Here is a 24,252-nt window from a genome sequence, read left to right as displayed (position 1 = left end):
GCCTCGAGTTGTGTGTGTGCATGTGCATGTGTGAACATGTGTGCATGCGTGCGGAGCATCCCAGGCAGAGGGAACAGCACGTGCAGCGCCTGGAGGCACGGTGTGGGCATAACTGAAGGAGTGTGGTGGGAGAGGGCTGAGCCAGCTCCCACAGGGCCGTGGGAGGTGGAGGAATCTGAATTTGCCCTTGAGGGCAGGGGGGAGCCACTGAAGGGTGTAAGAGGTTCCGTTGGGGCCAGGGGACTCCTCCATAGGGCCTTCATCTCCCCCTCTGCTCTGGCCCATGAGACTCGGGCCATCTTGTCCATGGCCCATTCCTGGTTGGCCTCCTGGGTGTCTGGTGTTCCCGTGGAGGGGACCTGGGAAGCAGCCTGGACCCTGAGAATCCCCCCTTCCACTCCCACCCCAGGGCAAACCCACTTCTCCGAAACAAGACAGGGAGTGCAGACTGCCTGGAACTGTGTGGTCAAGTCAGTTTCTTATAAATCAAATCACAGCATTAAATGGGTTATTGGCTAGTTACAGTCCTAGAAACCCAAAGAACCTCTGGCAAAGGCAGAAGATGCAAGGCGATCCTTGAAGGGTGCTGGGAGTTTGGGTTTGGGGTTCAACCGGACAGTGATGGGCTACGTCTCTGGAGCACAGACAGGGTGAGATGGCCTGTGAGGTGGAGAGGGTACACGGGGCTCCCTGAGGCTTGTTCAGGGTGTGGGGTGTTGGAGCTGAGGCCGGAAGGGTGTGCCAGGCGGAAGTAAACCAGGAAAGGCTCCCATGGAGGTGGGAAATGTTGGGGTAGCGCAGACCAGGGCTGTCTGAGGGGACAGCAGAGCCCCTTCCCCCTCCTACTGCCCGATGCTGCCCTTCATTCTCCCCGTCCACAGCCCCCTCCCAGCTGTCTTGGGGGTGGGGGACTTGGACCCCTGGGATTGTAATGAACCCTAGAGGCTCCTGGACAACCTGGGCTCTGCCCACGATGGGCAAGGAGCCCAGGACTTCCATCGCCAAGGCTGGTGATGTCAAGCTGAGGACAGACGGGAGTGTGGGCATTGTGACCAGCCGGTTGGCACCCAGGAGCGAGGTGGAAGTCCAGTGCCACGGCTCTGGACCCTGCCCTGGGCTGCTATGTTGGACATTCTGGCCTCCTGACCCGAGGGTGCTGGGTGAGAGGGTGCAGGCCCCACTCCTGGAGGGACAACTGCAGGCAAAGGAGGCGCTGTGGGAAGAACCCCAACTTGGGAGTCAGCTGGGCTTGGCTCAGAACTGAGACGGCTGGGAGGCCTGGTCACTTACCCTCACTCAGTGCACCTTGTCTCTAAGAGGGGCCTTGTAGTGTGACCGTGCCAGGAAGGCCTGTGCAGTCGTGTTCACGGGGACTTCCCCACCCAGTGGGTGCCCACCTCCCTGGACAGGGCCGAGGGAGGCTCAGGCCTGCGCTCCAGGTCTCCCAGTGCAGACGTGTGGCTGATTGAATGGGGAGCCAACAGGGCCACAAGGGGTGGAGGGTGGGAGGCCTGCCCCCCCCCCCCTTTTCCTCCCTCATTGCCAGGCTTCTCAGTTCATTTCTTGCCAGCTAGGTGCCCTGGAATATTTCTGGTGGGATGGAAGCACCCGACTTAGGGAAGGGTTGCTGGGATGGGGGGCTGGCAGCAGCAGCCCTCCACTGCAGGGGTTCAGGCCACCATCTCCATAGCAACAGGTATCCCCAGATCTCTTAAAGGCACAGTGCAGGAGCCAGCCTACTGCTGCCAGGTCTGGGATCAGGATCGTGGGGTTCATGCTTCCATGTGATTCACCCCCTCCTTCCTCCCAGTTTGTGCGTGGGGGACAGGCAGGAGAGCAAGGCATCCTAGGGGCTGAACTTGTATGCCCTGTGCGGCCCTCAGGGAGCAAACAGGTGTGAAGTGGCTGAATGCTGGCCTGGGGGCTGACTTGGACCTGCCCTCCACGACCTTGATGGGTCTGGGCCCCAATTTCCTCTCCTGAGAAGCAGAAGGTCAGCGTAAGAGGCCAAAGCTCTAAGCAGAGATCAGGCAGCTCCGAGGGCTCTCCTGTGTGTGGGTGGGGAAAAGAGTTCCCAGAAAGGGGCCAGTGGGTGCTAAGGACAGAGAAAACCAAGTCTCAGGCTGAGACTGGGTTGGGCCTTAACAGATAAGAGGGCTGCAGGGGCCCCGGTGCTGGAGGGGGCTGGGACCCACTACAGCTGGGGAGTCACCCTCCTCCCATGGGTCCGAGGGCTTTGAAGAGTGGGGTGGGGATGGGAGGGGGAAGGGGCCTCAGGGCCCGGTTGAGCGCCCGCTGACCCCCTCCCCACAGCAATACTTCATCCTCCTCATCATCACGGACGGCGTCATCAGTGACATGGAGGAGACGCGGCACGCTGTGGTGCAGGCTTCCAAGCTGCCCATGTCCATCATCATCGTGGGCGTGGGCAACGCCGACTTCGCGGCCATGGAGTTCCTGGACGGGGACAGCCGCAGGCTGCGCTCCCACACGGGGGAGGAGGCAGCCCGAGACATCGTGCAGTTCGTCCCCTTCCGCGAGTTCCGCAACGTGAGTGGGGGCCAGGCTGGGGAGGGGGCGTCACTGGGCCCCAAGAGCCATAAAAATCAAGGATGAAGGTCTTGGGGTTGTCTGCCCAGTCCCAGGCTCCTCCATCCTCAGCTCCACTGACTGTGCACTTCCTGCGGGCCTACTAAGTGCCAGGTGCCATGCCAGGCCCTGCCCTGGACGAGACCGTGTGATACTGTGAACGCTGGCTTCAGACGGAGGCTCCAGGCAGGGTTTCCTGGAGGACCTGCCCTCTAGCTCTGACCAGAAGTCAGTTACCGCGTGAGGCAGGTTTCAGGAGACGGAGGGGCGAGAGCAAAGGCCTGGAGGGGAGAGGCTTTCCTCATACACCTGGCCTGGCCTCCACGTCCCCGATGGGAACCAGGCCCCTCTCAGGACGGCTCCTCTCCCTAAGGGCCTCTGCCGGGAGACTGGCTCCTGGAGGGACTGTGCCAAGTGCAGGTGACCCCAGGTCGGCCCACGGGAGGCTGTGGCTGGCATCCTGGTTACTCCCTGGGCTGGGTCCATGAGGAGCCTCTCAGATGCCACCCCTGTACTGCCAGCCTGGGGCCTTTTATTGGACCAGAGCACACTGTGTGGCCTTGGACAAGTCCTTGACCTCTTTGAGCCTCGGTTCTCTCAGCTATTAAGGACCTCTGGCTCAGCAAGTCCCAGCAAGAACTGACCACTCTTGCCCTAGCCAGTTTGGCTCAGTGCCGTGGTCGACAAACTGTGGCTCGCGAGCCACATGCGGCTCTTTGGCCCCTTGAGTGTGGCTCTTCCACAAAATACCATGGCCTGGGCGAGTCTATTTTGAAGAAGTGGCATTAGAAGAAGTTTAAGTTTAAAAAATTTGGCTCTCAAAAGAAATTTCAATCGTTGGACTGTTGATATTTGGCTCTGCGGACTAATGAGTTTGCCGACCACTGGCTCAGTGGATAGTGTTGGCCCTCAAACTGATGGGTCGCGGGTTCAATTCCAGTCAAGAGCACGTACCCCTCCACCCCCCAGAGCTCGTGCGGGAGGCAACCAATCTATGTGTCACTCTCACATCGATGTTTCTCTCTGGGTCTCTCCCCCTCCCCTCCACTCTAAGTATTAACAGAAGAATATCCTCGGGTGAGCATTAACAACAGAGCTGACCACTGTTTTGTACCTGGTGGTCTCACATCTCCGCCCAGTGCCCTCTGGGTTTGCGGAGACGGTTCAGTTCCTTCTCTGGAGCATCAGCTGTCGAGGACAAATGCCAGGCGCCGCCGTCCCTTCATGCTCGCCCAGTGACCGGGCACCGCCGGTGCCGGCCTGGGGTCCAGCAGTGAACCAGCCAAGGGGCTCGGAGTGTTCGCCGCGTGAGCAGGCTGTGCAGCAGCTTGCCTCCCCCGGCTCTTAACCCGAAAAGCCCCCCCCAGACAAAAGCTTTCTAAAATGCTGTTCCCAGGCACCCCAAGTGCTCAAGGTAAGAGTTACACTTAGTCCAGCCGGTGTGGCTCAGTGGTTGAGCATCGACCTATGAACCAAGAGGTCACGGTTCAATTGCCCATCAGGGCACATGACCAGGTTGTGGGCTCGATCCCCAGTGGGGGTCTTGCAGGAGGCAGCTGATCAATGATTCTCTCATCATAGATGTTTCGCTCTCTCCCTTCCTCTCTGAGGTGAACAAAAATGTATTTAAAAAAGTTACACATAACTCGAAGGCACTGCTAACCGTGGGGCTTCAGGCAGGGGCAGGGATGAGAACACCCGTCCATCTGTCCGGGCCACCTTCGGGAGCAGCTCTGAGAAGAGTGCCCCTCGCAGCTTCTGCTCAGTAACCTGTTCTCTCCTCTCTCAACCCCACCCCACCCTGCAGGCAGCGAAAGAAACCTTGGCCAAAGCCGTGCTGGCGGAGCTGCCCCAACAAGTCGTGCAGTATTTCAAGCACAAAAACCTGCCCCCCACCAACTCGGAGCCCGCCTGAGCCAGCCCCCCAGCAGCAGCATGCGCCGGCCTCCCGCCCTCCCGCCCCAGGAACGTGCACGCTCGCCCTGCCTCCTTATGGGGGCTTTTTTTTTTTTTACTGATCCATTTATTTTTTACAGTCGGACCTCCACCCCCAATGTCCCCCAGCCCAGCTGGGCTTCCTTGGTTGGAGTCGACTGCTGATGCTTCCAGGCCAAACGGGCCTCCTCTTCTCTGTCCCCGCCACTCCTGAGTATTGAATGTACTTTGTATAATTTTTGTGGAATTTTACTGTTATTAAAGAGAATAAAATTTTTACAATCATGACTAGCTGCCGACTCAGAGGAACGTGTCCCTGGTTCACACTGCGTCGCAGCCCGCCCCTAGTTCCTGCTCCGTTTTGGATGCTGCGACCACATCTACTGTTACACTCGGGGGAACAAGGAGGCTCCGACGTCCCTGTGCCAGTTCCTTCCTCAGCCGGGACCCAGTGGGCTCACCGAGCTGGGAAATGGCCCTGAGAAGCCCTTCCCCAGCAAGCCTGTGAGGGGGTGCTCCCTGCTGTTTGGGGACCTGCTTTCCACCTGAACAGTAAGACTCTGTTAGACTGGGACGGCCTGGCACGACGTACATGCTCAATAAACACTGCGGGTGCACAGAGCCCGCACCAGTGTTTCGGGGTGCTCCCGAAAAAAGCTCGCGAGGCCCGTGTGTGACCATAACTGACATTTACATCAACACCCCTTACACTGGAGCCCCCATGCTGGCCCGGTCACCACCCCTTCTTCCTCTTGGTCCGAACTTGGTGCCACTCCCCTCACACACGGGACAGCAGTCCCTGCCACCCATCTGCCGCCCTCCCAGGAGTCTCGGCATCGGGGTCCGCCCTGGGGGAAAGGCTCTGTCCCTGCCGCCAGCAGCCACGGGTTTCTCCTGCAGCCCCTCTGGGCTCAGACCACGACACCAGCCAGGAGACCTTCTCCCCACCCCCGCCCCTCCCCACACAACACCTCTCTTAACCACCGCCCCGGGAGCAGAGGCTTGTGTATAAGCAGTGACCGGCGCTGACATTAGCGCCGTCCCCGCTCCATAACCCTGAGGCACCCCCACAGCCCGCCCACGATCCTGCAGAGACGCGCACACAAGCAGGCAGAGCCAGACCTCAGACCCGGGCCTGGCAGCCTCCAGAGCCCACACTCGCCCACTGCACTGATGTCCTCCCTCAGCCCTCCAGGGCTCTTCTGCTCCAGCTGGTAGTTTGTCCCTCCTCTCTACTGGACCTGGGATGCCACTCACCTTGACCTCCTCTCCCAGTAATTCTTACTAGTGGCTGCTACACCTGGGTGGTGCGCCAGGCAGGGTCCCACCTACGGGTGCCTGGTGACCTCAGGAGTCAGTGTCTACCTGGTCGAAGCGAGTGCGGGATATCTTCATCCTAAATTTTTTTTCTTTTCATTCTAAGTTTTCAATGCGTCTGCTGACTCCGTAGCCACCAAGAGTCGGCTAAAATATCCTTTAGGGACGCCCTCACGTCTCCTGAGGGCTGAGGACCGCCTGGAGCCCGGATCCCCCCAAGGACATTGGGGAATCACACAAAGGTCTCCTTGTTGTTTTCCTGGAGGGGCTAAAGATGACAGCTGAGCCATGTACCCACGGCTAGGACACCGAGCCAAGGAACCGCGTGTGCCTGAGCAATTAACATTTAGCTGAGAGGGAAGCGCACAGAACCAGCTGCTTGTGGCAGCTCCGACGACCAGATCTGACCCTTCGTCCTGTTGTGTTCTCGCTACAACTGAGGAATGCCAGCAGGATGCACAGACCTGCCACAAAGCACCGCTACCAGCTCCGACACCCGCCTGCAAACGGGGGGGGGGGGGGGGGGGGCTGGCCTAACAGTGCTAATGGGATGGCTACGATCCACTGAGCACTGCGCCAGCTCCCACACCGAGCAGCCGCCTAGGTTCTCGCGCCCTCGCTAGGAAGTTGGTGTCGCTGTTCTTATTCGTTGAGGAGGAAACTGAGGCCCAGAGGTTAAGGGCCTTGCTCAAGTGACCCAGCCAGTGAATGTCTGGTCCCAGCTCCCAGCCACTGTGGCACACTACAGGAGGTGGAACCGGGCCACGGTCCCGGGAAGAAGCAGGGCTAGCGTTTTAGGCCAAGGAAGCGTCTCTCTTGGGTGGAAAGAAGGCAGCCAGAAGGGAAGAACCTGAGGTGCCGAGTGAAAGCAACGCCGGGGATGAGCCTGAGACACCTCTAGTGAGGACCTGACTTGCATGCAGTCCAGGATGCTCCTGACAAAAGCTCGCGCACCCTCCCCACCCCCTGAATGCGAAAAGCCAGCTGTCCTTCCTCCCGAAAAAGACATAAACAGGTCACGGCCACCTCCTTAGGTCCAGTCACATCAGCCTCCCTGTTCTTCACAGATGCAGTGGTTGCTTTGAATTTCATGCTCCCCTTCTCCCCGCTGCCTCCTGCACCCCCATGGTGAAGACTGAGTCTGCCACCCGGGCCTGTGCCTCAACCAGGAATCGAACCATGATCTCCTGGTTCATAGGTCAACGCTCAACCAGTGAGCCACGCTGGTCAGGCTCAATAAAAACATTAAAAAATAATAATTATTATTATTGCCATTCAGGACAACATAAGCAAGTTTAAAGATTCCCACCCCGAACTTTGTTTTTATCCTCATGACCTAGTCATAAAACCCGTTATCTATGAAGACAGCAGAGCTTCCTCCCAGCCCTGTCTTCCTATTCTTTGGGTTTGAACCACACGGTCTACACGGATGCTTTCCAAGGCTGCTTCCTCTACTGGACAGACCAGGTCCTGCTTTGCTATTCAGATTCCCACAGAGCCTACGCTCCACACTACCCGGCACCACAGAACACGACGTAATGATCACCAGTAGTTCTCCGTCTCGCCTGAGACACACACGTGAGCAGAACTCTGTCTGAAGAGCCTCAGCCTTCGCCACAATCTAGCAGCTCTGGTAGATGGGGAGGGGGCTGGGAGCACAGATTCAGGGCAGCAAAAGCAAGAGCTTGTTATTAGCCTTCAAATTAAGTATGTTTTCCATTCCTGCAATGCTTTGTTAACTTCTCCCAACGTAACAGAGGCCACGAGGTAACGTAATGGCCTCCTTCTTGATTCCTCGGTGTGCCTCCTAACGAGCCGAGGCTGCTCCGGGACCTTCTGTAATCATGACCGCACGGGTCGCAGGACCCATGAAGCAGAGCAGCAGCAGGTGCCTACAGCTTTACCTGCAGGCCTGTTGGTTAGAACGGAACCGACGTGCCTGCCCTGCCAGTCAGGACCAAGGAGCAGAGTGGTTCCGAAGAGGAGGAGGAAGCCCAGGCATCAGCTCTGGGTGAAGAGAAGTCACCATCTGCCAATGGGCACTGGATGCCGCTGCATGGGAAGGGGGAAGGAGTGGGCTGGATGCGATCCAGGGGCCTCGCTGCCCACGTTACCACAGAGCTTCTCTGCCGGCCAGCCTGAGTGTCACACATCCTGTGTCTGTCTCACTCCGGAGGAGGGAGAAACATGACGTAGGAAGCCGGGGAAAGAACCGCACAGGCCCGTCCTCCGGACGCAGGGCCTACAGGTTTGGTTTGGTCTTGTTACTCCTCACCCGAGGACATTTTTCCACTGACTTTTTAGAGTGGAAGGGAGGGGGAGAGAAACATCGATGTGAAAGAGACACATCAACCGGTTGCCTCCCCCATGCACCCCGACCAGGGTTGGGGATCGGGCCTGCAACCCAGTTATGTGCCCTTAACCAGAATCGAACCCAGGACCCTGCAGTCCATGGGCTGACACTCTATCCACTGAGCCAAACCAGTAGGTTTGTTGTTTTTTTAAACCCATGGCTACCTCTGTCCTTGAGGCCTCCATACCAGTCTCCCTCCGTCCTTTCCTCCCGCCCGCAGGGAGAGGCCCGGCCTCCTCCTCTGAGACACAGAGGTGCAGCAATGCCTCTAGGTCTTGGCGGCTCACCGCCTCGGAGCTGCTCTGTGCGGGAAGGGAAAGGGGCAGGAGGGGCAGCAGAGAAGAGGAGGAGGATCAGGGCAGCACCTCTAAGCTAGACATAGCTCCCAGAGCTGGAAGCCACAACCATGAAGTTATCAACCAAAGAGGAACCTCGACAGAACACAGAGCCTAGTCCGAATGTGCGGGTGGGTCCCATAGGAACCCAGGAGCTGCCAAAACTAAGTCATCTTGTCCACAGACCTATCAGCACTGTGATTTCTGGCTCTGATGAAATAGGCCTATGTCTGCTCCTCTAAGGGTTAATCTTTTTTTTTTCTTTTTTAAATATTTTTATTGATTTCAAAGAAGAAGGGAGAGGGAGAAAGAGATAAAAACATCAATGACAAGAAAGAACCATTGATCGCTGCCTCCTGTATGCCCCACACTGGGGATCAAGCCCACAACCCAGGCATGTGCCCTGATCAGGAAGTGAACTGTGACCTCCTGGTTCATAGGTCGACGCTCACCACTAAGCCACGCCAGCCAGGCTAAGGCTGTTTTAAATGGGATTAGATAACGGGAGGAGAAAGTGTTTTCTCAGAGTAAGGAAACACTTCACAGTGAATGAGGGGTGCGAAGTGACACCCCCTGCAGATGTAGTTTTTAATCTTAGTCACACAACCTCAAGACCGGGTTAGTTCCAGGGGAGTGCGCCAGTTCATTACCTGGACGGTTCTCTCCGTCCGCATCTCCACAATGCAGTGCCACCAAACAACGCGTTCATCCAGGAGAGAATGTTTAACGGAATACCTGTCCAAGCATGGCCCTTGCTTCCCTGTGCTGTTCAGAAAGGAAAAAAAACAAAACAAAAACACCCCACAAGAAAGCAACATAACCCAAACCCTGTACCAGCCAGCTGCCCTGTCCCCAGGGCGTTTTCAGTGGGTTTCTGCGGGGCCCTGACCCCCACCCCACACACCAGTGAGGAGAGAGGCAGGGGCCGGACGGGGCATCTGCACCGGAGTGGAAAGAGAAACCAAACACAGGTGGGTGCCGGCACATTTTTAGACGAGGTTAAAACTGTCACGGTGTGCACAGGAAGCAGGCCAAGAGGTTTTCTGAGGGAGGCAATGCCTGCGGGCAGATGAGCCATCTGTCTACTCTTGCGGGGAGCTCCCTGGATAAGGACACAGGAGCTAGGGGGCCTCGAGGAAGCTGTTGGTTCGGAAGATGGAGGAGACGATCTTGCCGGTGGCGTTGATGGTGCCTTCGCTGTCCGAGCTGGACTCGGAGTCGCTGCTCCCGGAGTAGGCGCCCAGGCCTGGGAGGATGCCGATACAGACCGCAGCCGACGGGCAGTGGATGGAGGGACCACTCAGGGACGTGCTTCCAAGAGCCACGCAAGACGAGGCTTCTGCAAAGGAGGAGGGAGGCCTTCAGCTTCACCACCCCCCACAGTTGATGGTCTGCTTTCCACGTGCCAGGCACTGTGCCCAGGACTTTACCATGGAAGCCTCAAAACCACCCTGTGCCGGCGACACTACCGCCACCCTCACCCTCTAGCTCACCTCCTCCTCTACATCTGAGAGAGCGGAAGCCACAGCCAGAGAGCATTTTTAAGACCAGAGAGCGGGGAATGTCACCACGTAGGCCGAGGCTCTTTGGCCCCAGGACACCCCCAGTTACACTGCCACCTTAGTGACAGAAAGCCTCAATCTAGAGAATGCAGGCCTTAAAGGTTAAAGGAAAAGTTAAGAGGTCCACTCCTCCGTCTTCCTTCTAAATGTTCCCAGCCTCAGCCATTACAACAACCTGCCATGCAAGTTTTATCCCTCATTTTACTGGTGAGAGAGGTCACATGACCTGCTAGGTTACAGGCCCCTTAGAGGAGAAAATGTTAAACTAAATTTGAATCAAAAAAATCATGTACTAAAAGGATTCCTGAGCTCTTCACTGCAGAGGAAGAGCTGGAGTTCAAACTTGACCGTCTTAACTGACAAGCATACTATCTTCTAGGGTTTGCTTAACAAAGCCCGAACTAACAGCTCATGTAATATGGAAAGGATACATGGTTCCTAGTATATAAATCAGGGGTAAGCAAGAGATACACTGAAAAGCTAAGAGAGATCTCAAAAAAGGACTAGAATATCTCTCCTTATCTTACTGGAAGGTCTAATAAGGGGGAAAGCTGCTAAGATAGGCAGTGTTAACACAGGGAGAAGTAGAAAAGTGGAATGAGAGCTGACAGTGGCTGCAGAAGTGGCCATAAGGCCACAAGAAAGTAGAGGCAAATATCTGTAACAACTATCACAAACACTTTCAAGATATAACGAGTTCTTCTGAAACCAACCAATCAACCAATAGCCAAATAGAAAAGTGGTCAAAAGACATGAACAGCCACAGAAAAGGGAACAGATGAATTTTAAACACAGGAGAATAAACAATATCTAAGAAGGGAAAGTATGGGGCACAGTCATCTTTATATATTGCTGGGGGAGAGGGGAGGGGGCAGTTCAGCAATGTCCTTCAAACTTACACGATGTTCATATGAGAACATTCCCTGCAGCACTGCCTGCAGCGACAAGACTGCAGACAATCGAAATGTCCATCAATAGGGGATCATTTAAGTAATGGACTACTATTCGGTCACCAAGAAGAGCAAAACATCTGTTTACTGGTGTCAAATGGTCTACAAGATACTGTGCTCAATGAAAAAGACAAGGGTGCATTTAGGTTAGAATTCGTGTGTGTGTGGTGGGACATGCCCAGGTTTATGCATGACAATGTCTGAAAAAAAGACATTAAAAACTGGCAAGGGGGGCTGCTCTGGGGGAAAAAACACCTCAGTGGTTGGGAAACAGGAGAGACAACTTTCTGCTCCACACTTCTTTGTCCCTTTAGAATTTTCTATTATGTGCACATACTACCTATTCAGACAAAATTTTTTAAAGGTAAATGCAAAAATCCAAAGAGCATCCTGGGCCACTTACATTAGGGAAGAACATCCCCCGTCTCTGTGACCACAGGGCATCCCAGTATTATAGCCAGGAGGGCTGGGGACGACTGGACAGTCCTAGAGACAACAGGGGTTGCTTGTCTATATTCCCCTCTAACCATGAGTCTCTAGAGGACAAGGGTTCTTTCTTCACCATGCGATCCCCTGGGCATACAGCACAGGGCCTGGCACAGAGCGGGCCAGTGTCCACAATGTGTGAGAATGCAGGAAAATGTGTTCAAGACACAGAAGAGTTTCAATGCAAATGGCAAAAATCTTTTTTGGGAGGTGGTAAAAATTTTGCGGGGTGGACATGACATTATACTGTACACGATTCACTATTTGAACATTGACTGTGTTAAGTTACATATACAATGATACTTTCAATATTCTATTAGAAAAATATATAGGACATGAGTCAGTTACTTAGAGAAATAACTGTTCAGTAAGATGTGACATTTTATAAGTATTTCAGGGTGACTTTCTTAGATAGAAAAGCAGGACCAAGTCCAGAGTACCTGTGAGGACGAGAGCTGGCCGAAGGGAAGAGTGGAAGGCAGCCACAGAAAGGCAACCAAAGATTCAGAACTCTGTGGCGTCAGCAGAGTTTAAGCCAAAAGACCAAATCTCCCAATTATCTAGGAGGTTTCAAGGAAGAAAAGAGACCACGACTCTGACAAATTTCATTCCAAAAGCAGTTAACTGTCCAAAGAGAACAAAACGGTGCCCTCTGATCTCACCCATTTGGTGAAGTTTCCTGCCAACTTCTGCATTTGCAGGACCACATTGTCACAGCAAATTAACACTGAAAATTACTAACAGAGAATGTGCTTGGGATTCAGACAGCTGCGTGACTTGAGAGTAGATGGGGTCAACGAGTGCATTCTGCACAGAGCTGAAGCCCAGAAGCTCCAGGAGGAAGCCTGACTCACCCCGGGGGGCAAAGAGCTACCTTCTGGGGGACCAGGGAGGCAAATCCTCCTATTGCTGAGGACAAGACCCTGAAGCAAGACACAGCAGACATTCTTCCTGTGTGGCCTTAGCTTCTAGCAAAAGAAGGTATTTCTTGCCCGGCTTCTGCTGTAAGACGGAATGGGGAGGAAGAAAGCCTTTAGAATGCCAAAAAAGCTGGCTCTGAACACGTGTCTGCCTCACTGTAAAGACCCCACACAAGTTTTCCTTTCCACTGATTCATGCAAATACTTCCTACCAGAGACAAAGCACCAGATGCAGAGCTACGAATTACCTGGCTGAAATATGTTTAAGATTCCCATGAAGTATACACAGTATACACTTATGCTATTTAAGCAACCACAGTATATTCTTTCTGACCTAATAACTCCATGTATTTAACCTGATACTTGTGAATATGAAAAACGATGCATGTATAGGATTAATACAACATCATAAAAGTGAAAAAATGGAAGCTATCTAAATGTCCATCAATAAAAAATGGGGTAAATATATAAAACCATATGATGGAATACTAGACAGCCTTAAAAAGGAATGAAGAGGCTGGCCGGTGTGGCTCAGTTACTGAGCATCAACTCATGAACCAGGAGGTCACAGTTAGATTCCCAGTCAAAGCACATGCCTGGGTTGCAGGCTCCATCCCCAATGTGGGGCATGCAAGAGGCACCCGATTGATGATTTTCTCTCATCATTGATGCTTCTCTCTCTCTTTCCCCCTCTCTCCCTTCCTCTCTGAAATTAATTTAAAAAATATATTTTTAAAAGTAGACTGTACAGCAAAAGGTATCAGCAACAGTTGGCCATTACTGGTGCTCAGTAGATTCCTATTTTAGAATACCCATTATTTTTTTGAGAGAGAAAATGAATTAGGCCCGTTTTATGGATGACCCACTGAGTTTAGCTCAGACTCTCAAGCCCACAGGGAGTCAGGGGTAGAACTGAAAACACTCCTGAATTTCCCATTCTTGATCCAGCACCCAGGATACACTCACCTTCATTTACAACTGTGCCACTTAATGCAGTGTCAGATTTGATCACATAAACGTAACCACCAAAGAAAGCGTAGTCCTGGAAACTGTATTAAAACTAGGCTCAATCCAATCCAACCACCAGCAGGAGCCAGGCATTCTACCTCTCACTGGTAGCAAGCCAGGTGAAATCAAGAAACTTGACATTTGGGGAAAACAGAGACAAATCCTTTGTGAGAAGAGGTGACAGGACCAGGGCTTTGTACGCACTCCTAGGGAGCACAATGGCCACTTATCGGTCCCACGGGTTTCTAACACAGTGCTCTGCAGGGCAGCTGACATACTCTTGGGTATAAATCCTGTCTGGTAAAAACAACTTGGTAAATTAAGTTTAGGTAGGCCTGCTTCGAGATAAATGCAGTCATTCATGAGTGCAGTGCATTCCAGCCCTTTACTATGTGTATTATGAGTCAAGAACGAAGTGGAAGCTGCCACCCACCTTGGTTCTTGTCATCTGGGTCAGGGTCCGATTTCAGCCTTTTCACACTGCTGCCACTCTCGGAGCTGTAACAGAACACATGGTGACGTGAGCTAAGTCCAATCTTGGGGACCAAAGCCTTGGGACCAGAAGCTCCAATAACCATTTCTGTGGCTCTGAGGCAGCCCCAAGGGACTGGAATAATCGGAAATAAAAAGTCTTCATTTCAGAGTCTCCCTCTGGTTATATTATTGGTTATAAAGACAACTTAAAACCCTGACCAATTCAAGGGATAAAGTGTTATATCTACAACCATTTCCTACACTTCAGATCCTTTGTTGTCCTTGTTCTTCATCTTGGATAGAACCTAGATGGAATTCAAGACTATCTGGACATGTTCATAAGTGACAAAAATTTAGTTTAAGTTATTAAAGACCAAAGGAAACATCTTTAGTGACATGATATGATATTCTGAAACTCACCCAAAAGGCCTTCATTAAAAGATCATCTAAACAGTGTACTTCAATGAGGAAGAAAATAATTCGAGAAGGAAGGACTTAATTCCAGAAGGAAGGAATGGTGGGGAAAAAAACACCAAAAACCTGGCAAATACAAATATAAATCTAAACACAATGTTGTCTGTATAAAAAACCCCATCTAATTTGTGGTGTCAAACATGATCATACTAAAGTCCTAAGCATGTAAGAAAGGAAGAAGGTGATTGTAGCTCGAAGTCCTAAGGTTGGTGTATAATTTTGCAGGGAAGTAAGATAGCTATTTACTTTATTTAGGTTTTCCTAAGTATGCTGGTCAATTGCAAGGTTAGCCATCAAAAGAACAGAAATAGAATACCTAAATCCAAACTAGTAGGAAGAAAGAAAAACTTAATGAAGTAATTTTTTATCTTAATTTTTTTTAAAAGCAAGAAGAATACAAGAAAACAATTCTTTAAAGACAAATAACATTAAGATAGTAAAAACTGTATCGCCCTGGCTGGGTAGCTCAGTTCGTTAGAGCATCATCCTGATATGCCAATGAATCAACCAAAGAATGCATAAATAAGTGGAACAACAAATCCATGTTTCTCTCTCTCCCCCTTTTTCTCTCTCAAATAAACAATTTTTAAAAAACTATCAAAAATCGCCCTAACTGGTTTGGCTCAGTGGATAGAGCATCGGACTACAGACTGAAGGGTCCCAGGTTCGATTCCGGTCAAGGGCATGTACTTTGGTTGCAGGCACATCCCCAGTAGGGGGTGTGCAGGAGGCAGCTCATCGATGTTTCTCTCTCATCGATGTTTCTAACTCTCTATTCCTCTCCCATCCTCTCTGTAAAAAATCAATAAAATATAAATTTAAAAAAAAACTATCAAAAATCCTAATAAATCCAAACCTACCGGTAAAAAGAGATCAACAGACTAAATTTTAAATCAGCTACACATGACACACACCTAAAAACAAAATGAGACAATTCCAGATAGAGTAACAATCAGAAAAAAAACACAACAACTTTAATTAATGTATTTGAAACAAGACCAAATAGGTGAATTCCCAGAAAATATAACCAAATAAAACTGACTCAGAAAGATATAAACTTAGTCCTATAATCACACAAATTTTAAAGGGGGTACAAAAATGATTTTATTTAGTTCTACTAAGCTTTCACAAACTAGAACACTACCAACTTATACACACTCCTGAAGAGAAGAAGGAACACTCCCTAAATCATTCTATGAAGCTAGTTTTCATTTTCATGTCAAAATCAGATAAAACTGGGGTGGGGGGGGGGGGGAGAGAATACAGACCAGTCTACCTCCAGAACATAGATTCAACAACTGATACAAAATACGAGCAAAACAAGCCAGTGGAGGTAAGAAAAATAGCACTATATCACTGCCAAGCTGGGTTTCTCACAGGAATGCAACGTAAGAAAAATCTATAAATCTACTTTTTCGCTGTAACAGAGTAAAGAAAAAATTATTTGATCAACTCAAAAGCAGAAAAAGAATAAGACAAAATTTAACAGTTAATGGCTACAAAAGAACCTCTTATCAAACTAGGAACAGAACTTCCTTAACTTGCTTGCCAAAGGATATCTGAAACAAACAAAAACGATCAATACTAATCTTAGAAGTGGAAGTTATAAACATTATGTTTAAAACTAGAATGTGCAGTTTGTTTCTAACGTTTTACTGGTGGTCCTAGCCAGTGAGGTAAGATAAGAAAAAGGAATAAAAAAATACAAGGAAGAGAATAAAACTGTCATTACTTACAGATGGTAACTTTCTATATAAAAATTTCAAAAGAATCCACCGATAAGTTATTAAAATCAATAAGAGCTGATGGCTGGATGGAAATATTCCACTGACTGCATTTTTTACACACCAGCAGCAAAAATATACATAAAATACTTAGGAATAAATTTAAGAAAAAATGTACACAACTTTTTTTTTTAATATACATTTTTATTGATTTCAGAGAGGAAGGGACGGGGGGCGGGGGGAAGAAGCATCAATGATGAGAGAGAATCATTGACTGGATGCCTCCTGCATGCCCTGCACTGGGGATTGAGTCCGCAACCCAGGGCGGGAATCAAACCATGACCTCCTGGTTCATAGGCCGACACTCAACCACTGAGCCACACCGGCTGGGCTGTGCATAACTTTTTTGAAAAATAATTATAAGACTTTACAGAATGGCATTAAAGGAAATCAATAAATGTAGATATATGCCATGGACAGGAAGACTCAAATCCATAAAGATCTGTTCTCTCTATAAATTTATCATTCAATTTAAATAACATTTCAATAAAAATTTCAATAGAGATTTTAAAAAAACTTAAATTAAATCTAAAATTTATATGGAAGAACAAAGTGGCCAAGAATAGATATGACTTGCCCGACCAGATATCAAGATTTATTATAAAGCAACAATAATTACCCAAAATGGTACAGGTCCAACAGATCCAACCAAGGACAAGGAAAAAAGACCCCTCAAACAAACCGATATATGTATGGAAACTTGTTATAAGACAGAGGTGATATTAAAGACTCCTGCGGGGAGGAGATACACATATTTAGTAAAAGCTGCTAAAAAATTGGCTTTTCGTTTGAAGAAAAAAATTGAAATGGGATCCCTACCTCATACCCTTCACAAAAATCAATGACAGATGGATTCAAGACTACCATGTGAAAGACGAAACTCTAAACTTTAGGAGAAAAACTATCTTATGACCTCAGGGTAGGAAGAATTTTGTGAATAAAATATAAAATGATCTAACCATAAAATACTGGTAGATTTGACCACCTTCAAACGGTATAAACTTCCGGTTATAAAGGAAACAAGTCTTGGGGATGTAATGTACGGTCTGGTGACTAGTTAGTAATACTATATTGTACAGAGACTAGTTAATACTACTGTATTGTATATCTGAAAGTCGCTAAGAGGGTAGATCTTAGTTCTCATCACAAGAAAAAAAATATTGTAACTATGTATGGTGATGGATGTTAACTAGACTTAAATAGACTCCCAGACTGACTCACTCCAAACTTATTGCACCAGAATTTGTGTGAGGCCTAGAAGCCACATTAACAGACACCAAGTGATTCTAATAAACCCAGGCTGAAAACATTAGGAACTCCAGCCCCAGGAGACTCATTTATCACCTTGCTACACAAAATAACAATAAATGATGTAGTTTCAAAACCAAAAGGGGTTACTGCATGTCACCGAGGACGCTGAGGACCATAAGGGAGACAGTTATAAGACCCATTCGCTGGCGCAAGACACTGAGGTAACGGCCTGCCCACGTGGAAAGCCCTTTCTTGGCGCAGTCCAGGAAAATGGACTCGGGCCCAAACCCTGAAAGACACTGGGCCAAGCACGAGAGCTTCTGTGGAAACGTGAAAGGAATACTTCACAGCTCCGCAACCAGCCCTCTTCAGGCTGCTGACCCCCTCCCCTCTGCTGCCATCTCATCCCGACATTTTTACGCGTAGACAACGTTCCAGAACACCTGCAGCACATGAACGGTGAGCCAAACCGCAAGGCGCCTCAACACACTCCCTTCAATGCACGGGGCTGGCTGACAATACACCTTATTGATTTTCCTAATGGACTGCACTTAAAAACTTTCTACCATTTTGCCCGTGGTATGGTGGTCAAACTGAAAGGACCAGATTTAATCGCTTTGGTGCCATTCAGGATTAGGAAAGGGAGGAGCGCACATAACAAAGAACTTACCTAAATCTCTAGGCGGGGCCGCCCCCACAGCAATCAAGCAGAGCCCAGCCAGGTCAGTGGCCCTGTCACAGGGCCATGCTCTTAGAGCCACAATGCCTTTGCAGCTAGCAGCTGCCCGCCCCTCTCCTGTCGGCCTGACAAAGTCCTAGTCATCCTCACTAACCAACATCTCCTTTCTGAAGCCTTCCTAACCTCTCCAACAGCACACACACCCGCCAGGCAGCCTTAGGTGCTTCCTCGTCCCTGCTCTTCTGACGCCCTGAACGAATCCGCCCTGAACGAATCCTTTCGTAGACCTTGCTACCTCGTTTGCCTAGAAACACAAATGCCCGACTGTTAAACTCCGCCTCTCCTATTATTTTGTGACCTTGGGTAAAGGTTCTCAACCACTCAAATTCTCGGTCTCCTCACCTGGTAAGTCATTTGTACTTCATACACTTGTTGAGGAGGCAGAAATGAGCGCATGTGCAGAGAGCACTTAGCACAAGGCCAGGCACACAGCAGGTGCCCACGGCAGAGTGGCCATTATTATGCTGAATGAACAGAGACCAGGGTCAGAGGCTACAGACCATATCAAAAGGGAAGGGGAGAGCCAGGGGAGGCTCCCGAGGGAACGGCACAGAGACTCACACTTGGCTCTGGCTACCATCCCAAGAGGCATTTCAGAGGACACGGTCAGAGGGAGATGGAAGTTGTGCAAGCGCCGGCTGACCTCTTATGCTTCACAGCTCCCGCCAACAGCTTTGCCTGGGAGAACTTGTTCTTGGTTTCTATGGGTTTCATGGCCACTTTCTTCTCCACTTCCTTCTTGTTTTCTGGAGAAAGTCCAACCTTGTGGAGATTACTGTGAGTTACAGGTTAAGGGTCAAACTAAGCCAGAGAGCTGTGCCAGAGCAATGATAAACTGAAAAAGAATGCAAATCTGATCCACTAGCCCTCCGGCTCTGCCAAGTCATGTCCAGCCCACTGATTTAAAGAAGCCCTCCCCTTGGTTCTGCCAGTCAAATCCAGCTGATTTCAAGAGCAATGAAGGGGAACACACAGGAAGATGGCAAATCAAGCATAAAATAATATAGGCAAGGGAACTTTTCCCCTCTGGTTCTCTATGAAAATCTGAGTACAGCCAGAAAACCTGCTACTACAGAAGACATAGTCGATATCATGCTCGCTGGGGAAAACAAAAATCTTAAGGAATATAAATGCAACAGAAAAAATAATATGGCTTCCCTGAAAATGTTTGCTTTTCCAATTTTGCAGAATGTCCTATGACTATTAATGGCATCAATCTTAGACACGACGAAGACTACCTCCTACTCTGCTGGTGCAAGGCAACATCAAAACCACTTAAGTTCATTAAAAAACAGTCCTGGTGTCGATCAGCCCCCACCCCCTCTCCCGTCACAAGCCTCCTGAATGCGGACCTGCAGAGGCCCAGGCACCAGTTTTACATACTCCCTCAAAGTGGTTTTCACAACAAACCCTGTGCATACACAACACAAGAACCAGAAAGTTCATTTTGAAGCATAACCTGTTCCTGGTAGCATCACTTCTTTCATGCTGGATGTCAATCTCTGGCTTTCAAGGTCTGTCACTTTCTTTTGTTCTCTCTACCTGCCTCCTCTCTACCTTCCCTTTCATCCTCTCACAACCTATTATGCAATAGATGAGTATTCCAACAGGGTGCCACTCCTTACTTAAGAGGCAGTGAGCCCTCTTGGAACAATAGTGACATCTAGTGCCCAAGGAATCTGAGAAGCGTATACTAGTATTATCAACCCCAAGAGGTGGGGAGGGGGTGTATGGTCTAAGCTGTTTGTCTTTAAACAATGGAGAACACTGGGTACCAGAAATAAGAAAAGTTTAATTCTGATCACTTTCCAGGCATTATCTCTGATCTTATGAACACCAGTTACCGTAAATATTTGCACTATTCAATGGGGATTATGCATATAGCTCAATACTACTGTGAGTTTCATCAGTTTCATGTTTTTAAGGTCATATGGGAACAGACAGGATGTTAATACTAAATGTTCATCCTTTATAAGAATAAAAATGGAGAGAGAGAGAGAGAGACACACACACACACACACACACAAACATCAATCGGGTGCCTCCCGAATGCACCCAGACCAAGGATTGAACCCACAACCCAAGTATGTGCCCTGACTAGGAATTGAACCCGAAACCTTTCAAGGCACGCGAGGACACTCCAACCGACCAAGCCACCTGGACAGGACTGTTACTGTAATTTTTAAGTGCATTAATAAACAGTTTAAATTTGTAAAAAGATAATAATAATAAAAATGAGCCCTAGACGGTGTGGCTCAGTGGAGGAGTGTCGGCCTGTGGACTAAGGGTCCACAGGCCCGGGTTGCGGCTCCATCCCCACTGGGGGGCGTGCAGGAGGCAGGATCCATGATTCTCTCTCATCACTGATGTGTCTCTCTCCCTCTCTCTTCCTCTCTGTTAACAATAAAAATGTATTTAAAAAACAAAGCATAACCCACAGACACAGACAATAGGGTGGTGAAGGCTGGGGGGGGGGGGGGGGAGAGGTGGGGCGGGGAGGGAAATATGTAATTCTTTCACAATAAAGATTTACATATAAAAAATAAAAATGAAAGGAACATTTTATCTTTCTAGTATAGAATGCCAAAACTCATGAGCATGCTGTGATTTTTCCCTGCAACTCCAACATTAAGGAATAGAAACTCAAAGAAAATTCTTAATATTAAATGTTGAAAAATAAAACAAATTGGAATTAACACAATGAAAGTACTCATGTATTTATAATACCAGGACACAGACAAAAAAACAACACTTAATTTTTTATTCTTTTAAAGCAAAAAAAAGTGTTCCTCCTTTTCTTTTGGGGGAGGCAGGGAAGATGGGAGGAAGGTGGTAATATTATTTTTGATCCATATCCAAAGCATAAGCAATTTTTTCCCCGTAAGCCCCTCTCCTGTAAAATGCTTTAAATACACAAACACACCTCAAAACTCTCAAGAAACTCATTAAAAGGCATTTTTTAAAAATTACAATTCTTAACACATAATATGGCTAAAGGAAACTAAAGGTGTGCTGTTTGTGTGGCACAAACCACAGCTTATTTGTATTCACAAGTCTCACGTTATAAAATGTATCATGTTATAAAGGTCAGTTCAAGCCAAGAGCCAAGAGCTTCCACAAACGCACGCCATCCTTCCATTCCTACCTCAGCAGGTCTCTGGCTAGTCACCCTTGGGCTTAGTGCACGTACATCAGTGAGATGGAAGGCCTGCTTTTCTTCGGTTTTTCTAAACAGTCGGAACTTTCCACGTTTCTGACGAAAGCCAGTACCCCTGGGGCCTCGTCAATGTGGCTGTGATGTCACCAGACGGGAAAGTTTCTTTGGCCTCGCTGCTGCCCTGTCCATTCTTCCCTTTGAATTGGAAACTGAAGGGCCTCTCACCCCATAACCAGCACTGCTTTCCAGAGCGCTGCTTTGGGAGGCACTCGGTCTTAGTTGTAGCCTACCAAATGAAGCTCGTGACGCGGAATTAAGGTACTTCCTTAGAGGAAAAGGCCTGGTGCCTGAAACAATGCCATACACGTTTCTGCCCATCTCTGCAAGCCTTAATGCACACTGTTCTGGGGTCAGCAGAGGGGAGCTTCCGAATAATCAGTCTCAATCCTACAGCTGGGATGGAGGGGTCACTTTCCATCAACTCCTATCTTAATACACCAGAAAGCCACTCGGAGAACTAGGACGGGAAGCCAGGTCTTTTGCTACCAATTAAGAGCAGGTTTTGTGACACCATGCTGCCACCTTCTTTCAATCACCATCACCTTGATTTAAACCAAATCCCTAGGAACCTTTGCACGCTTTCTCCCAGATAATTCTTTAATAGAACGCACCGTACACTGCCTGCAAAAAAATATCTCCACACACAGCACAGAGTGTCACGTCACTCTCAGAAGTGAAGCCTGTTCAATCGCACTAGTGAAGTTATTCAACATGTAAGTTTTGAAATATTCAAATAAGATTTCTCACAGGAGGCCCGGCCAGCATGGCTCAAATGGTTGAGCACTGACCTATGAACCAGGAGGTCACGGTTCGATTCTCAGTCAGGGCACATGCCCAGGTTGCAGGCTCGATCCGATCCCCCATGTGCGGTGTGCAAGAGGCAGCCGATCAATGATTCTCTCTCATCATTGATGTTTTTTTCGCTCTCTCTCTCTCTCTCTCTTTCTCCCCCCACCCTCCCTCTTTGCAATCAATTAAAAAAAAATTTTAAAGAAATCAACCCTCTTCCCTTAAAAAAATTTCTCATAGGAAAACTAGGGTGGTCTTATTAGCCTCTCCTATGAGTTATTCAGTACTTGATCCAAATATATACTGAGAAACCACTACATGCCGGGCACTGGGCAGTCAGTGGTGGCCAAGTCCTGGTTCTCATTAAAGCTTTCTTTAATCCCAGCAGGTGAGAGGCAAACAAACCAAGACTTTCAGGTAGTGACAAGTACTATTAAAAATGACATTATAGACAGTGATGGGAGGGGGTGCAATTTTAGGTGGGCTGCTTAGGGAAAGTCGGGGAGATGTGAACAGATCCGAGGGCCATGAAATGAGCCTTGTAAAACCTGAGGGCAGAGCATTCGTGGCCAAGGAAACAGCAACTACAAAGGCCTTGGGATGGAGGCACCAAGTTCGGTGAGAGGAACACAAGGAGGGCCAGTGGCTGCAGTACAGCGAACACTAGGAGAGTGAGCTCAGATGCAATGGGGAGGTGAGCTGGCCTAAATAATGCCGAGCCCTGTAAGGCCTGGTAAAGAACGTAGACTTAAGTTTAAATGCAACAGGAGGCCACTAGTGTTCAAACAGTACAGCGACATGATCCCATGTATGTTTTCAAAAGTTCCTGAGAAAGGACTGTTGGGGACGAGAAGCAGCTGAGGCTGAATGGATGGCCACAGCAGTCCAGAGAAGAGTCGATGGCTCCTGCAATGGCAGTACAGAGAGCAAGAACTACACAGATTTGGAGCACATTTTGGAGGTAATTTTTGACCCAGGCACCTGGAGGTGTAGGAGTACCATTACTGAGATTGGGAAGACCAGAAAAAGAAGAGATTGGGGGGCGGGGGGGGGGGGGTGATGAGGATGGGGTTGTGAGGCATGGAATTAAGAATTCTGATTTAATCAAGTTACATTTGGGATGTCTACTAGGACATTCAAGTGGATGTTAAAAAGGCAATACCGAGCCAAAGCAGTCATCTTTGTTGCTGCCTCTACTCCTCTATGGGGACAGACCAGGGAAGGTTACTAAGGACACAAGCAAGCTGCTAAACATTTTATTTTAAAACTCAGAGGCCAGTGTTTCCCCTGGATGAGGTTTACTACATAGCCCATCCGTTTCAGAGCCTAATCTCAAAAGGGTATATTATTAGGATTTAGGCCTTTAGTTAATTCTAAAGGATCTGGACTTCTGATTGCAACAGATTCTTACATGCAACATAACTCCGTAAATCAGTACCAGTTAATCATTCAGTCATCAAAATATCACCATTGGTAGGGCCGTCATGGCTCAATGGTTGAGCACTGACCTATGAACCAGGAGATCAAGGTTTGATTCTTGGTCAGGCACATGCCCAGGTTGTGGGCTCGATCCCCAGTAGAGGGTGTGCAGGAGGCAGCCGATCAATGATTCTCTCTCATCATTGATGTTCCTCTCTCCCTCTCCCTTCCTCTCTGAAATCAATAAAAATAAAGACCTTCATTCTATTTATAAAGAAACCAAAATCGTAGATGTTGATGAGAAAACTGACACTTTCTCTCAAAGCACAAAGGATATTCTGTATTCCTTCAGTTCTTTCAGCTCTTCTTCTCTTCGTTGCTTTTCTATTAATTCCTGCTGCCGAGAAACCTCATCAAGGAAGTTGGTCTCATCTTCATCTAAGCCTCTTACCATGTTTTCTGAGGAAATAATTTAAAAAGAAACACTTAGAGCAGGCTTAAGGGAAAATACAGTCAGATAAGATTTTCCCTTTTCCTCTTTTTTAATAAACGGCAGATCCTTCAGGGGATTAGAGGAAGAATTTTGTAAACACCATGGCTTTGGAATAGATAGCATGGCATAAAATCAAGGCATTGCTCCCATTACTAGA

General features: G+C 48.8%; 2 protein-coding genes across 9 annotated transcripts in view; one reads left to right on the top strand and one right to left on the bottom strand.

The window, feature by feature from the left end:
* Positions 1 to 4,815, top strand: part of CPNE2 (copine 2) — a 39,685-nt gene extending 34,870 nt beyond the window's left edge. The window contains exons 15-16 of the mRNA XM_054710772.1: positions 2,314 to 2,550; positions 4,397 to 4,815. Coding sequence (XP_054566747.1) covers positions 2,314 to 2,550; positions 4,397 to 4,504 — 345 coding nt within the window. The 3' untranslated portion in view covers positions 4,505 to 4,815. The remainder of the gene's footprint in view (positions 1 to 2,313; positions 2,551 to 4,396) is intronic.
* Positions 4,816 to 9,505: 4,690 nt separating this feature from the next.
* Positions 9,506 to 24,252, bottom strand: part of PSME3IP1 (proteasome activator subunit 3 interacting protein 1) — a 28,772-nt gene continuing 14,025 nt past the window's right edge. For all 8 annotated transcript variants that reach the window (XM_054711199.1, XM_054711197.1, XM_028126927.2 and 5 more), the window contains 4 exons: positions 23,940 to 24,061; positions 18,821 to 18,954; positions 13,889 to 13,953; positions 9,506 to 9,868 (listed from right to left, as the gene is read on the bottom strand). In XM_054711199.1, the coding sequence (XP_054567174.1) occupies positions 9,651 to 9,868; positions 13,889 to 13,953; positions 18,821 to 18,954; positions 23,940 to 24,061 (539 nt within the window). In that variant the 3' untranslated portion in view covers positions 9,506 to 9,650. The remainder of the gene's footprint in view (positions 9,869 to 13,888; positions 13,954 to 18,820; positions 18,955 to 23,939; positions 24,062 to 24,252) is intronic.

The sequence above is a fragment of the Eptesicus fuscus genome, chromosome 21, assembly GCF_027574615.1.
Source record: "Eptesicus fuscus isolate TK198812 chromosome 21, DD_ASM_mEF_20220401, whole genome shotgun sequence".
Taxonomy (NCBI): Eukaryota; Metazoa; Chordata; class Mammalia; order Chiroptera; family Vespertilionidae; genus Eptesicus; species Eptesicus fuscus.
The sequence above is the reverse complement of the archived record's forward strand: the minus strand, read 5'-3'. Positions and strand labels throughout refer to the sequence as shown.